We start from the raw sequence: 12,698 nt of genomic DNA, 5'->3' as shown, positions 1-12,698 counted from the left end.
AATCAACTTTTGAAATGGCAGATTGAAGAAAGGTTCCTATCTCTCAATCTGCCTTCCCAATATTTTTTTTTCTTAGAGAAACTGCTGGCCCGTCATCTCATTCACGGTGTCAGTTCAGAGACTGAAATACACATGTCTAAGAGCTGCTAGAATCTCCATCACATACTAGAAACAAGGGGTTTGGCAGAGGGCTACCGGGTGTCAAAGAGAGGTTCCGTGCGGACATGATTTAATTCCGGTACCGGGCACCAATCCGATTAAATCTCCATCCTTCAGGAGCGTCTTTTCTTCACTCCTCCGACACGTTCCTTCCTCCCATAATAAATATGACGCTATGGACAGCGGGTATAAAACCACCGAATCCGACTAGAAGGAAATGTGGAATGAGATTTAAGTCCACGACGACCGGCAGCTCCGCGCCAGGACCTCGCTTTGCTGTGCCACACTCCGCACCGCGGCGGCACGGGGTCCTAAGGAAGGCTGTTCTCATGCTCCTGGCACGACTGTGCTGCTGTTGCTGCTGATGATGACACTGCTGCTGTTGTTGCTACTACTACTTGTGTTGTTTGCGGTAGTATACGACGGCGTCGTTGACGTCGCGTGTGACGTGGATGGGGACGGGGAAGGGGACGGGGAAGGGGACAGGGACGAGGACGAGGTCGTCGATGGTGCGGGTGATGATTCCTTCTTGAGCTCCACGACGACACGCTTGATGGCACTCACGTCGTCCTCGGCCATGTCCTCGTGGGACGTGCCCGAGAACTCGGAGAAGTTCCAGAGATAGGAGCCGCGGTCGGGGGTCATGACCAGGTGCGCGGGCCGGCGGCTCGGCTTGCGCCGGAACAGCGCGTCGGTGACCGCCGCTTGTTTCTGCGGCTTGGGCCTCGGCGGGGGCGACTCGTACTTCTTGGGCGTTGAAACGGCCTGCGGGCAGTCACATCAACAGCAGGTTACAACATTTATCCGGAGCACCAATAAGGTAACGACTGATTTGCCTCGCCCGCATGCGCAATTGTAGTGCACGCACACTCGCCGACTTTGAACGTTCCCCGAGGTGACGCGAGAAAAAAAAAATGGCACCCTGAGAGGAAAATGTTCAAAATTGATCATCAACTACAGAGCGTGTGCCAGGGCGAGTGTGTAGCAGATAGCGCCTGCAAAGCGCAGGGTAGGCCATCCCGCCACGCACCTGCGTGGCGCCGGTGGCCCGCCCTGCTGTCGGTTGTCTGCGGCTCCGCCTCACTTGCAGGGGCACAGGAACGTTAACGCGTCACCCCGGGTGGGTATAGTGGTAGTACCTTGCACCACCTGGTATTTACAAGTTTATCCCGTTTTATGAAAAATCGTTGCCAAGTTTTGCGTTGTAAACCTCACCTGCAGCTTAGTGCGCTGTGCTGCTAGGCCGTTCTGCTGCTTGAACTGCTTGGCCTCGTCCTCCGACAGGATGTACCGCGAGCCGTCCGGGCGCCGGCCGATGGTCTTGATGGCACGTGTGGTGCGGGACGATGTGGCCTCGGTGACGGTGGGCCCCGATGTGGACGTTTCCGTCGTGCCCGGCGTCGTCGAGGCCTCCGTGGTCGTCGCCTCCGTGGTGGTGGGTGCGGTCGACGTCTCCCGGCGCCCCTCAACGATGATGATCTCTGGGCCGTCGGCGACTGCGGCGGTGGTTGGGGTCTCGACACTCTCCTCGGTGGTCGTGGTTGTAAAAGGCGACGGCGTGGACGGGTTCAGGACGACCGCCCCCAGAGGAGTGAGCTGGGCGACGTGCCGATGCAGCACACTCGCGCTGGCCTCCGCGTCGATGTCGCTCAGGTCGACGTGGTGGTTGTGGTTTGCGGCCACGAGCGGCGCCGCCGTCACCACCTCGACGGCGTCGTCACCGTCGGCGGCCTTGTCGGCCTTGAGCGCGCGGGTTGTCCTGGACCCGACCGTGCCGGCTACGCTCGCCGTGGTGGGCTTGACAGTCGTTGTCTTCTTCGTGTCCGAGTCCACGGCCTTCTTCTTGGACCACGCTGAAGTGGTGGCGGTGAAGACCTGCACGACAAAGAACCGCTGCTGTACGCCCGGTACTCAACAAAGAGGGATCTACACGACGCCTGAGCACGGCCGCTTACCTTGGAGTGCCCTGAGATGGTCTCGACAGCGAAGCCCCGCGGAGTCGCTCTGGAGGAGGTCTTGGTCACGTCCTTGTCCGCCGCAGTCGTCGTCGTGGTGGTGTCCGCACCTGGGCAGGACAGACATGTGTGGTAAAAACAAACCCAGGCTCCGAAACAATCCGTACACTGAAGTGGGAGATCATGCACTCGGGCCGATGTGTCTACCTGAGAGGCGCTCCGCGGTGGCCGTGCTGGCCGTGTTCCTGAAGCCGACGGGGCGCGGCTTGGGCCAGCCCGGCGTGGGCCGGATGGAGAAGCGCGCCCGGGTGTGCTGTGTAGAGGAGGTGGCCGGACCCGGCGTCGTGCTAGGCACGTCCATCCACTTTCGGAACGGGCTCAGGTCGTTTATGTTGACGGACTTGGTCGCGCCGTCGCCGGTCGTCGTCTCGGAGCCGCCGTCGCCACTGCTGGTCGGGGCAGAGGCCGGGCTCTCGGAGGTGGACTCGCCGGCCGACGTGCTCAGCGGGGTCACGACGTACACCTGGAACAGCAAGGCGCGGCGGGTGAGCGCGGGTGGACAGAGCGGGGTGACACCTGCAACAGCACAGCCTTTTACCTTCTCTCTGGTGAGTGGCGAGATGGACACCTGCAGGCGCTCCCAGGGCGCGCGTGTCTGGTCGGAGGAGCGATGGTTGTCCGGGGTGGCGGGCGCCGGGGTGGTGCTGCGGTGAATGGCGCTGGTCGATGGAGCCGCGGTGCTGGTCCTGGAGGTGGTGCTGGTGACCGTGGTTGTGGTGGGCCCAGGCACAACCAGGTTCTCCACCAGTGTCCAACCGTTCTTGGTCCTCCGGTCGTCCCTGGTCACGTTCTTCCTCACGTGGTGTATCTTGGCGGGGCGTTTGGTCGTGTCCGCAGCCGCCTCTTTCTTGCGAGACAGCGCCGACGGCGACCTGGACGTGGGTGACCTCGAGGTGGGCGACGGAGTCACGGGCGTGGTGGACACGGACAGGGGCGTGGTCGTAAGGTACTCTTTGGGGATTTTCTTGGACGGTATAAGCTTGGCGTGCGCAGAGGAAGGCGAAGCGGCGGCCGACGGGGAGGTGCCGACAGACGCCGTCGTGGACGTGAAGTTGAACGTGACGATGCCGGGGTTGGCCTCCTGTCCTTCAGTGTCTCTGATCGCTTTGAGTGACGAGTACTCCTGTTGGGTTGAAGAGAGAACAGCACAATCGTTACATACGCACTAAGCTATGCACAGCAGCTATGGAAGTGTGGAATGTTACCTGAGCTGTCCAGTTGTCAATGTTCTTCTGCAATCGTAGCCGGTCCACCGAGTCCTCTTCGTTCCGGAGGAGGGTGCGCAGGTCCGTGGCCAAGATGTGCTGTAGCCCGGCGAAGGGGTCGGCCGCGGACACGGGGCTCTTGTCCTGCTGCTGCGCCTGCCAGGGCGTCGGGCTCAGCTCGGCCACGACGACGGACTCCTGGGCCTGCGGCTGGTGATGGTGCTGGTGGTTGGCGGCGACGTGCGTCACGCCGTGCGGGACCTTGCGCGCCGTCTGCTGCACGAGCGCCTCGAGGCCGGAGGGTAGCTCGGCCAGGGCGGAGGGCGGCAGCTCCGGCGGCGGCGTGTACGAGAGGACGCCCTCGGCCTCGGCGCCCGCGCCGGACAGCTCGTCGGGCATGAGCTCGCTGTGCAGGCGCACCTGTGGGGTAGGGGGCGGAGCAAACGCCTCGTTAAACATTATGTAACCCCAAATAAGAAGGCAAAAGTTTCATACTGACCTGTCCACTCTCCTTGTCGATGGTGTACGGCACGATGATCTGTATCTGCTTCGTCTTCTTCTTGCCGCTGGGTGCGGCGGGCGCCGAGGGTGCGGTCTCCGGGGCGGACGGCGCGGACGGCGCGGAGTAGCCGCTGGCGCCGTTGGCGGTGACGGTGGCCGCGGCCGAGGTGTCCCAGGCGCTGGTGGCCGGCGACGCGGTGCTGGACGACCAGACGGGGGATGGCGACGAGGCGTCCTCTAGGTGGCGGTAGTTGTTGGGCGACGCCGTCGGCCCGGTGACCTTGTGGCTCTCGAAGTGCGCCACCTCCTGCGCGTACGCGTGAGAGTTCTGCGAGTTGGCGGTCGCCGCGTCCTCGTGGTGCTCCTGGAGGCCACCGCCGCCGCTGCTGTAGCCGCCGCTGGCCTGCCGCTGGGCCTCGTGCGCCTGGATCTGCGCCTGCGCGGCGGCGAGCGCGGCCGCGTAGTGGCGGCACGGCGGCGCCAGGTTATGCGTGTGCTGGATGGCGGCCGAGGACTCCGAGTCCGACAGCCGGGGTGCGTGTGGGGCCTGCTGCGCCGACTCGCCTTGCAGCGGCAGCGCGCCGGCGTGCGTCTCCACGTGGTCCACGGAGTGCACCCCGCTGCTCAGCGGGGTCGGCGCCACCACCTGGTACGGCTGCTGCACCGGCTGCACCTGCTGCGGCTGCGCCTGCGTCTGCACCTGCTGCGGGACGAAGCCGTGCGGGGCGGTCTGGAAGGGCGCGCTCTTGACGGGGATCTCGATGAGCGGCGACTGGATGAACGTCATGGGGTACTCGATGGAGGCCAGGTACGACGCGATAGGCACGCTCTGCACCAGCTCGACGCCGCCAGAGTGGGCCGCGCCCTTGGCCAGGCTGGCGCTGTAGGACTGCTGGTGCAGGCTGTTGGGCGGCGGCGGCACGTGGTGGTGGTGCACGTGCTGGCCGTGGTGCTGGTAGTGGTGGTGGTGCGAGTGGGGCGACACCTGGTGCTGCGCGAGGGCGTGCTGCTGCAGCTGCTGCTGCTGTTGCTGCTGGTGGTGCACGTTGTGGTGCTGCAGGGTGCCCTGGTGCACCTGGTCCGGGGCGGACTTGAGCTCGCCGACGCCATCCAGCTCATTGCCGGCTTGCTCCACCTGGGGCGGTGGCGGCGGCGGGGTCTCCTCGTTGATGGTGAAGACCACCGACTCGTGCTCGGGCGTCGGCGGCACCAGGTGGTCGCGCAGGCCGACGGGCTGCGGGGGCGGGTCAGGGGCCACGTGGGTGAAGTCCTCGGCGGGGAAGATGGGCGGCAGCGGCCCCTTGTGGAGCGCGGGGAAGGCGATGGGCGCGTGCGCCAGCGGCACGGCGTCAGAGGCCTGGCCCCAGGCCTCGCCCGCGGCCGGCGGCCCGTAGCTGTCCTGGGGGCCGTTGTCGCGTGTGTCGGGCTGCGCCCGGGACATGGGGATCCAGGGCACGTTGTTGCACGGGTTGCAGTCCGTCGTGCGCATGTACGATTGCGGCATGAGCACCGGGTAGTTTTGCTGCCGGCCTCCGTAGCCGCCCTGGTTGCCTCCGTAGCCGCCACCGCCGCCGCCGCCACCACCACCGCCGCCTTGGTAGCCCTGCGCGTGGTGCTCCGTGCCGCTGGCGTGCTGGTCCACTTGCGCGGAAGACTGTTGCTGCTGCTGCACGGGGTGCGCGGGCGGTGGCTTCTGTTCGGACAGCGCGGCCGCCTCCGCGGTCAGAGGCGGGCCCTGCTGCGGCGCAGGCACGGCAGCCCCCGGGGGCGGCGGCGGCGGCGACAGCCCGACCATGGTGGGCGTCTCGTTGGTCAGCGGGCCGCCCTTGTTGCCGTGCTGCTTGCCGAGTCCGGGGCCGTCGTTGGGCCCCGCGTAGAACCAGCGTGCGATGCGCTCGCCCAGGCTGAGCGACGGCGGGTTGGAGGCGGCGCCGCCGGGGGCCGGGCCGGAGGCGGCGTTGCCGGGGGCGGGCCCGGGGGCGTTGCCCCTCCTGCTGCGGACCACGGCCGCGCCGATGGACGCCGCCCCCCTGCCCGGCGGCGGCGGTGGCGGCGGCTCCAGGAACTCCTCCAGGTGCCGCTTGACGTGGCGCGCGGGCCGGGGCGAGTGCCGGTTGTGGTTGTGTGCGTTGGCCTGCACGGCCAGGACCAGCGCGGCAAGGAGCACCACCTGCGGGCAGAGGGCACACTCATAAAAACAATGTCACCAATCTATTTTTATTTTCTCCAAACAATTATTGATGCGAAAGAGCACAGAGCATTCCTTCGTGAGCAGTCTTTCTCTCTCTCTCTCTCTCTCACACATTGAGGACGGTGCGGTGCGGACGCCCCTAATTGCAAAGAGGACCGAGAGAAAAGGACCTCAGCTAATATCGCTTTGCTTTGGCCGCCCCGTCAGCAAATACCATTCCATCTTGGATCGTGACAGAGCTGCCATAAACATGTCCCCGCGCCAGGAGTGGGCTGGAATTTAAGCTGCTCGGATGGAGATATCGAGTAAATCCAGCGTGAGCGACGGCTGGCGTGCCGTGCCTGCGGCTCAGAAACAATACACTGCAGTCCCCCCATAGGCCTACCCGAGCGGGCTGCGGACTCTAGCGGACTCCAGCAGTTGAGAGACAGGCGGTGTCCGGTAGCCGGGATCCGGACCTTCCGCGGACACACAGCACAAAGTAGTGCCATATCCAGTCCAGCTGGACTCTCCTGCCCTGTCCAGGGGCTGTCCAGCTGTGACAGGGGCGTTCTACGCGCGCGGCAAAAGACCTTCGCTTTTCTTATATAAACTTTCCGTTTCGAGACAGGCGCGACACTCTGGTATTCCATGGAAGCCCAGTGCGAGCCCCGCTCTCCGTTCTAACACGCGGGCACGCGGATGAACGACGGACAACGCACATTGCTGGAGAAAATAGCAAGGGGTAGGAGAAAGACGGGCTGCTCTGCTTGGACACCAACACTTACAGAGAAAAAACATTTTTGCAATTTTTGCCGATCACAGAAACCTCATAGTGATCCCTTCATGACCACCGAGGCCAGCACTTTGTGCACTCATGAGACCTCACATAGTACATCATTGTGACCACCCGCGACGTCGTTGACGTCTGCATTGTCCTAAACTAGACCTGGAATAACTTTAGACGTGTCTTATAAATGTGGTGTTTTCGAACGCTTGGAGGAATAGATGGCCATAAAACGCAAACAACCTGTTGGCGCCGAAATATAAAACCGAGCTTGTGAGCGATCCCTGCTCGTCTTATCTCGTGGAGGTGGCCACGGGTGCCGGTGCGTCGGGGCGGCTGTGGGTAACTTTCCTTTCGTTTTCTCTGCCCGGCCCGCTCACGGAGCTCCTCCTCTTGTTCTCCACCATCGCGGACGCGGGAGTACGTCGCGGTCGCGCCACCCGCCGCCACCGCGCCCGCGGCCCGGCCCGGCCCGGCCCGGCGGCAGAAGCACGCGCACGCGTGGGAGGATCTGCCGCCGCGATATGTCGCCGGGCCCGGGCCGCGCCGCCCGCACCCCGCCGCGCGCTGCACCGCGCCGCCAACTAAAGTAACAAGCTCGCTCGGCGACGTGGGCGACGCGATGACGCCGCGGGGACTCCGCGGCGCATGAAAGCGACGACGACCCCACCCGCGACCGGCGGCGACAAGGGCAAGTATGCCTCACAAGAATGTCATCTCCATGTTTTTTGTTGTTTTCTTTTCTTTTCGTTTTCGAGTGCTACTGGGCTGTGCCGGCAAAAATGTTGTAATTCCTTAGAGCACAACACTGAACGCAGAGTGGGCGACAGGGGTGAATCGCGAATCACCACCGCTCCCCTCCCATCGGGAAATGATCTCTCGGGAAAGGGCTACCTACACCTAATATTTTCTTTGATAGCCGAGCAGTTTTTAAGCCACGACTAGAGCTGCCAGAAGCATACCCCTCCTCATGACGAGCCCTGGAACGGGACCTGTGCTGTGCCGGCAGCGCCGGGCGGCGCCCACCCCGCGCCCCTCGCTCCGGCCGGACCCTGGACCTGGACGCGGTGCCCGCGGGAGGCGGTAGCGCTGCTCGTCTCGTGCAATCGGCCATCAGCCGGAGAAAGTGGATATGCTGTGTCGTCGCCGGGAGCGAAGCCCCTTTGGGGTGATGGGGCCCCCTCCGTGGGGTCCACCTCTGGGTTCCCCCACCCGCGCGACGCGCACCCCCGGTAGCAAAAAAGATTCAGGCGAGGAGACCCCCCTGGGGAGGGCTAACATAAGGGGCGTTCGAGATGGCCACCCAGAGGTCAGCGCGAAGGGATCATCCAACCTGCCAAGCAGTTTGCCGTCTGCAAGCTCTCATAGCGCCTGGTAGGTAGGCAACGTCCCGCCTGCAACGCACGCGTGTACTGCGGGGTAGCCTACCTCGAATCTCGCAGGCGTTGAGCACACGTAATTTGGCGAATTAATCTGACAAAAACGTACATAATTTCTGGACGATCCACAAGAAGAGGGCATTTAATGCTGTAAGGTGCAACTCAAGTCAAGCAATGGAAAACTAACTGCAACAGTATCAAAAGGATAAAGAAGCCTAAAGGTTGCTCAGATAGTCCTTCGTGCATAGCATCGCGCGCACACATGCGGCCAGCAGCGTCATTGAATGAGTCTCGGTCGGGAGATGCGCATCAGCCGATGCTCGCGGTAACGCGCCGCGCAGCAGAGGGGGGCAGAAAATGGTCGCACAAATCGAACTCGTCCTGCTAATCTCATCGGCGGCCGCGCGCCATCTCGGCGGGGAGATCTAAACGGCCGGCCATTCCCACCAACAGCAGCAGCAGGTGGCGCACTGGCTGTGCGTACGGCCGAGCCGAGCCCAGGCACATGAATGGGCTCTAAAGACACATTACTCGCGACGCACAGCCGCCCGGCGGGCGTAACTGAGCCTGGGCCGGCGACGAGTTACGTCTCTTGTGCGTCCGAACTGCTAGACAAGCATCAGTACCCTCCCTCTTCTATACATGCCTACCAGCTGTCGAAGGCTTGTTATGGGTTTTTTCCTAGATGATTCGACTCGATGCACGTGTGCGAAAAGTTAAAAGTGTTGTCAGAGGACGTCACAGAGAATTTCTTGTTGAAAAGTATCCTAAAAAGAATAGCTCTTTATTTCAGTCTTTTCATGATTAATACGCTTAGTTGGACAATTGTCTTTATTGTTTTTAAAAACTCACCAGAAATGTTCTGTCCAACAGTTCCACAACAATAAATATTAAAGAGTTGTCGATGTTTATTTTCCCGATGTCGTGAAAGCGCGAGAGATTCATAGGGGCGAACTGGCAGAAGCCAGTCATTATATAGTTTTGGAACGAAAGATGAAAGTTCCACTCAGGGCAAGAGCGAACAGCAGACGACAAGTTTATGGCCTTTAGAGGACCGGACCCCCATCCCCTCTCCCTCCTCTCTTTCCAAATCTATTTCTCTCTCACCTCTCACGCAGCATACCTCTCTCTCTCTCTCTCTCTCTCTCTCTCTCTCTCTCTCTCTCTCTCTCTCTCTCTCTCTCTCTCTCTCTCTCCCCCCGCTTCTCGCGCAGTGCCCCTAACCTTTTCTGAAATATCAGGCAAAAGCATTTTACCGACTTGAATTAATGATTACATTGCTCGGCCAATTAATTAATCGCTCAATCGAAGAGCAGACCACCGTCGAGATAAGACCCGTCCTCCCTCCCCGCCCCTCCCAACCCCGCCCCGCCACGCCCGCTGCTAATCCCTGAACGGGTCGGGACCCACGGGCCGGGGCGGCTCGCTTGGGGGCATGGGGATCGCACCTAATTAACTTTCTCCGTATTTGTCTGACCAATAAACGACGAATCACTTTGTTCAAAGCGGGTGTAGCGAAAAGGGAGGAGATGAATGCGGATTTAATCCTCCACCGAAGTTGCCTTCAAAAAACAATAATTGGTATTGGTAACTCAATTTATTAATCTCAAACTCATTGATGACTACGATGGAGTATACAGTTTCCGATGTATATGTGCTTGTATAAAATATTTTGGATATTCTGAAATAATGTAAGGAAAGGTTTACTGTTTACGTTTAGCCAACCCGATGCCATCAGCCCGCCTGCGCGTAACACGAGTCAGCTCAGCTGGCCACGGGCCCACCCTGGAGCCACGTGCCAAGCCTTACGCCAACTGCAAAGAAAGCGCCAAGAGTTGCACTTGTAATAGTGGAGCCCACACACCACACGCAGAAGCGACAGAAGGCGCGTGTGCATTAATATATACGGACGCCGACGTCCAAGACCACTGACGCTAAAAGCTTCCACATTCCGCTCACGGCAAAGTGAGCTCTGTTGGCTTTTGGCTTCTTAAAGCGATTCAAACCAGTGATTGTAAATAAAATTCGGTGGAACCATCGAGCGTGGAGGCTTGAAAGCTCAGCGATTACATTTCGGCTGAACACAGAAACAGTTTACGGTGTAACTTACGCACGCTAATTTCCTTACAATGAGCACTATTCATATCAAAAAGAAATGGAGATGGGCAGATAAGTGCTCTTTGTAATACAAATAAGCAAAACCCTTCGATACACAACGGATATATTTGTTTTACAAATATTTCAAATCCTTTGTAAATCTTAAAGAGCAGCTCTTTCTAAGAAACCGTGCGGTGAAATTCTCTGTAAGCTCTGAACCGCTTTTAACAGAGAGTGTATCCATACCTTGACAATTGAGATCATTTCGTTTGACCAGACGACACTCAGCGAACAATAACGTGCACACACAAACTTTTTATTATACGGCGAAGTAAGTATTAAGTAACGAAACGACCTGACGGGGCAGAGTCGAGAGGAGTCGCGCGCGACTCGAACATTGGCCGTAACCTAAGTGCCATCAATTGGCTCCAACGGTGGTGGCGCGCAGTGGCGGGTGGCGCGCGCGGCGCGTGGCTACCTGTTCCAGCCCGCTGCACTAGCGCCGTGGCGTGGCGCGGCGTGGCGCGGCGTGGCGCGGCGTGCGCCCGGCCAGCAGCGGCTCGGCAAGGGCTCTCTGGACCGGACTGGCCGGCTGCGATAGACTCCGGCTCATTACCGCCGAACTGGTCGCGATGCACGAGGGTGTGAGAGAAGGCGCTCCGCGGCGGCGACACGGTGTGCCGCTACCTCGGCACTCACCGCCCAAACAACAACGAGGACGGTACAACACAACACAGTTTAGAACATAATGAAAGTGGTTTCGATTTTTTAAAAAAGCTGTTTTCTCCCTGGTACGGTAAAAAATATTTTTTGAATCGAATCAAAATTTACTCACATTACTTGTTGAAATTTACGATTTACAAACGCCGCTGTAAATTCACGAAATTCATGACACTTACGACATATCCGACATGCCATTTAACTTTGTCAAAACCTAGTGCCTATTCATGTGTTATTTTGTTTCTTCACAATTTGAAATCCATCGTATTGTAACACTAAAACCTCATAGAGAGAAACCTCCAAATAATTTTCACAGTGAATAGTGTAACGAACGGAAACAGACCTATGGTATTTCAAACAGGCCAAAAGTTCCTTCTCCGCCCCACGCCTCCACCTCCGACACTGGGCCGCCCCCTCGCCTCGCGGTCCGCCCCGCTGCTGCCCCCCACGCCAGACCTATAAATTACCTTTATGGGTGTCAGACCGCTCACGATACATCTTTATCCGGAGCCCGCTGCAGCACGGAGGGGGATGCGGAATGCGACTATTTGTAGTTAGGCCGCCGCGAGACAATAATCTGCGGTGAGTCCGCAGTGTGTCTGTCCGCCCGGCTGTCGTTCCGTCCGTCTGTCCGCTGTCCGCCCGGATGTCCGAGTGGAGAGTGCGGCGGCCGCGCGGGCCGGACCGGGCGCTAAAGGTCACAGCCTGTGTGGGTCCCTCATGCTGGCTCTGGTCTGGGTTACACGAGGGTCGTGATCTTCCCCCTATCTCTTCCCTCTCTCTCTCTCTCTCTCTCTCTCTCTCTCTCTCTATCTATCTCTATCTCTCTTTTGAAACTTCTTCCCACCACGTTGCAGCAGAGTACAGGATTCCAATTGCAAGCCCATCTCCTGCTCGATGTGTGTTTTAAATGCCACCGAAAAGAAACCAAATCCCGAGGGGGCAACAACTCCGGGAATCATGTGTACACCTGTCTGGGAATCATCAGGATAAAAATTGATCAAAATCAGTAGAAATCGCTTAGAATAAGCGGGAAACTAGAGAAAGAAGTACAAATCAGTCGAAATAAGCGTTTTATACCACTAAAACCCCCCGAAAAACCTATGTAATATTTATAAGCGGACGGGAATCACCGGGAATCAAGAATTTCGGGAATCATGTGTACACTTCAAAAGGGAGTTATTGCCCCCGCGCCAAATCCCTTAATGATAACCAAAGCGCCTTTAAAATGAACAAACATGACGGCATATTCCAGAGTGGAAGTGTCCACGGGGCGACTAGTTGGCTGGCGTCTCAGGCCAGCGGCCCCACCCCGCCTCCCCATCCGAGGACATTAATTTCACATTTTACTTTCAAGGCGAGTTCATTTCCTGCGGAACAGGACGGCAGGATCCCCGCTACTAGCAGCCTGGCTCTCTCTCACACTTCACGAACTCAGCGGGCAGCGCCCGTCTCTCTCGCACATGCTCACTTTAACACTGAATGGCCCAACGACATCACGACAGCGCCAGCGCCTCGGGAAGGAGTAGCCTCCCAGGCCCCTGCGGGGGTAGGCCGGCCCGTGAAGCGTGCGTGCTTGGCGGGTCTGCCTGCCTCACGGCGCTATAGGTCCCCTGCGGTGGTAGGCCGGCCCGTGGAGCGCGCGTGCTTGGCGGGTCTGCCTGC

General features: G+C 59.5%; 2 protein-coding genes across 2 annotated transcripts in view; both read right to left on the bottom strand.

The window, feature by feature from the left end:
• LOC113207031 (guanylate kinase) overlaps window positions 1–12,698 on the bottom strand; it is a 27,406-nt gene that overhangs the window by 5,093 nt on the left and 9,615 nt on the right. The gene's annotated exons all lie outside the window — the stretch shown is intronic.
• The window catches only part of LOC113207053 (mucin-5AC-like), a 27,670-nt gene continuing 14,978 nt past the window's right edge, over window positions 7–12,698 (bottom strand). Inside the window, exons 2-8 of the mRNA XM_052274369.1 lie at window positions 3,879–6,050; window positions 3,380–3,799; window positions 2,713–3,297; window positions 2,322–2,637; window positions 2,115–2,224; window positions 1,375–2,034; window positions 7–924 (exon numbers count right to left, since the gene is read on the bottom strand). Of these exons, the coding sequence (XP_052130329.1) occupies window positions 487–924; window positions 1,375–2,034; window positions 2,115–2,224; window positions 2,322–2,637; window positions 2,713–3,297; window positions 3,380–3,799; window positions 3,879–6,050 (4,701 nt within the window). The 3' untranslated portion in view covers window positions 7–486. The remainder of the gene's footprint in view (window positions 925–1,374; window positions 2,035–2,114; window positions 2,225–2,321; window positions 2,638–2,712; window positions 3,298–3,379; window positions 3,800–3,878; window positions 6,051–12,698) is intronic.

Source organism: Frankliniella occidentalis, unplaced genomic scaffold (assembly GCF_000697945.3).
Source record: "Frankliniella occidentalis isolate FOCC.00 unplaced genomic scaffold, Focc_3.1 Scaffold382, whole genome shotgun sequence".
NCBI lineage: Eukaryota > Metazoa > Arthropoda > Insecta > Thysanoptera > Thripidae > Frankliniella > Frankliniella occidentalis.
Note: the sequence above shows the minus strand (reverse complement) of the source record. Positions and strands in the feature narration are given on the sequence as shown.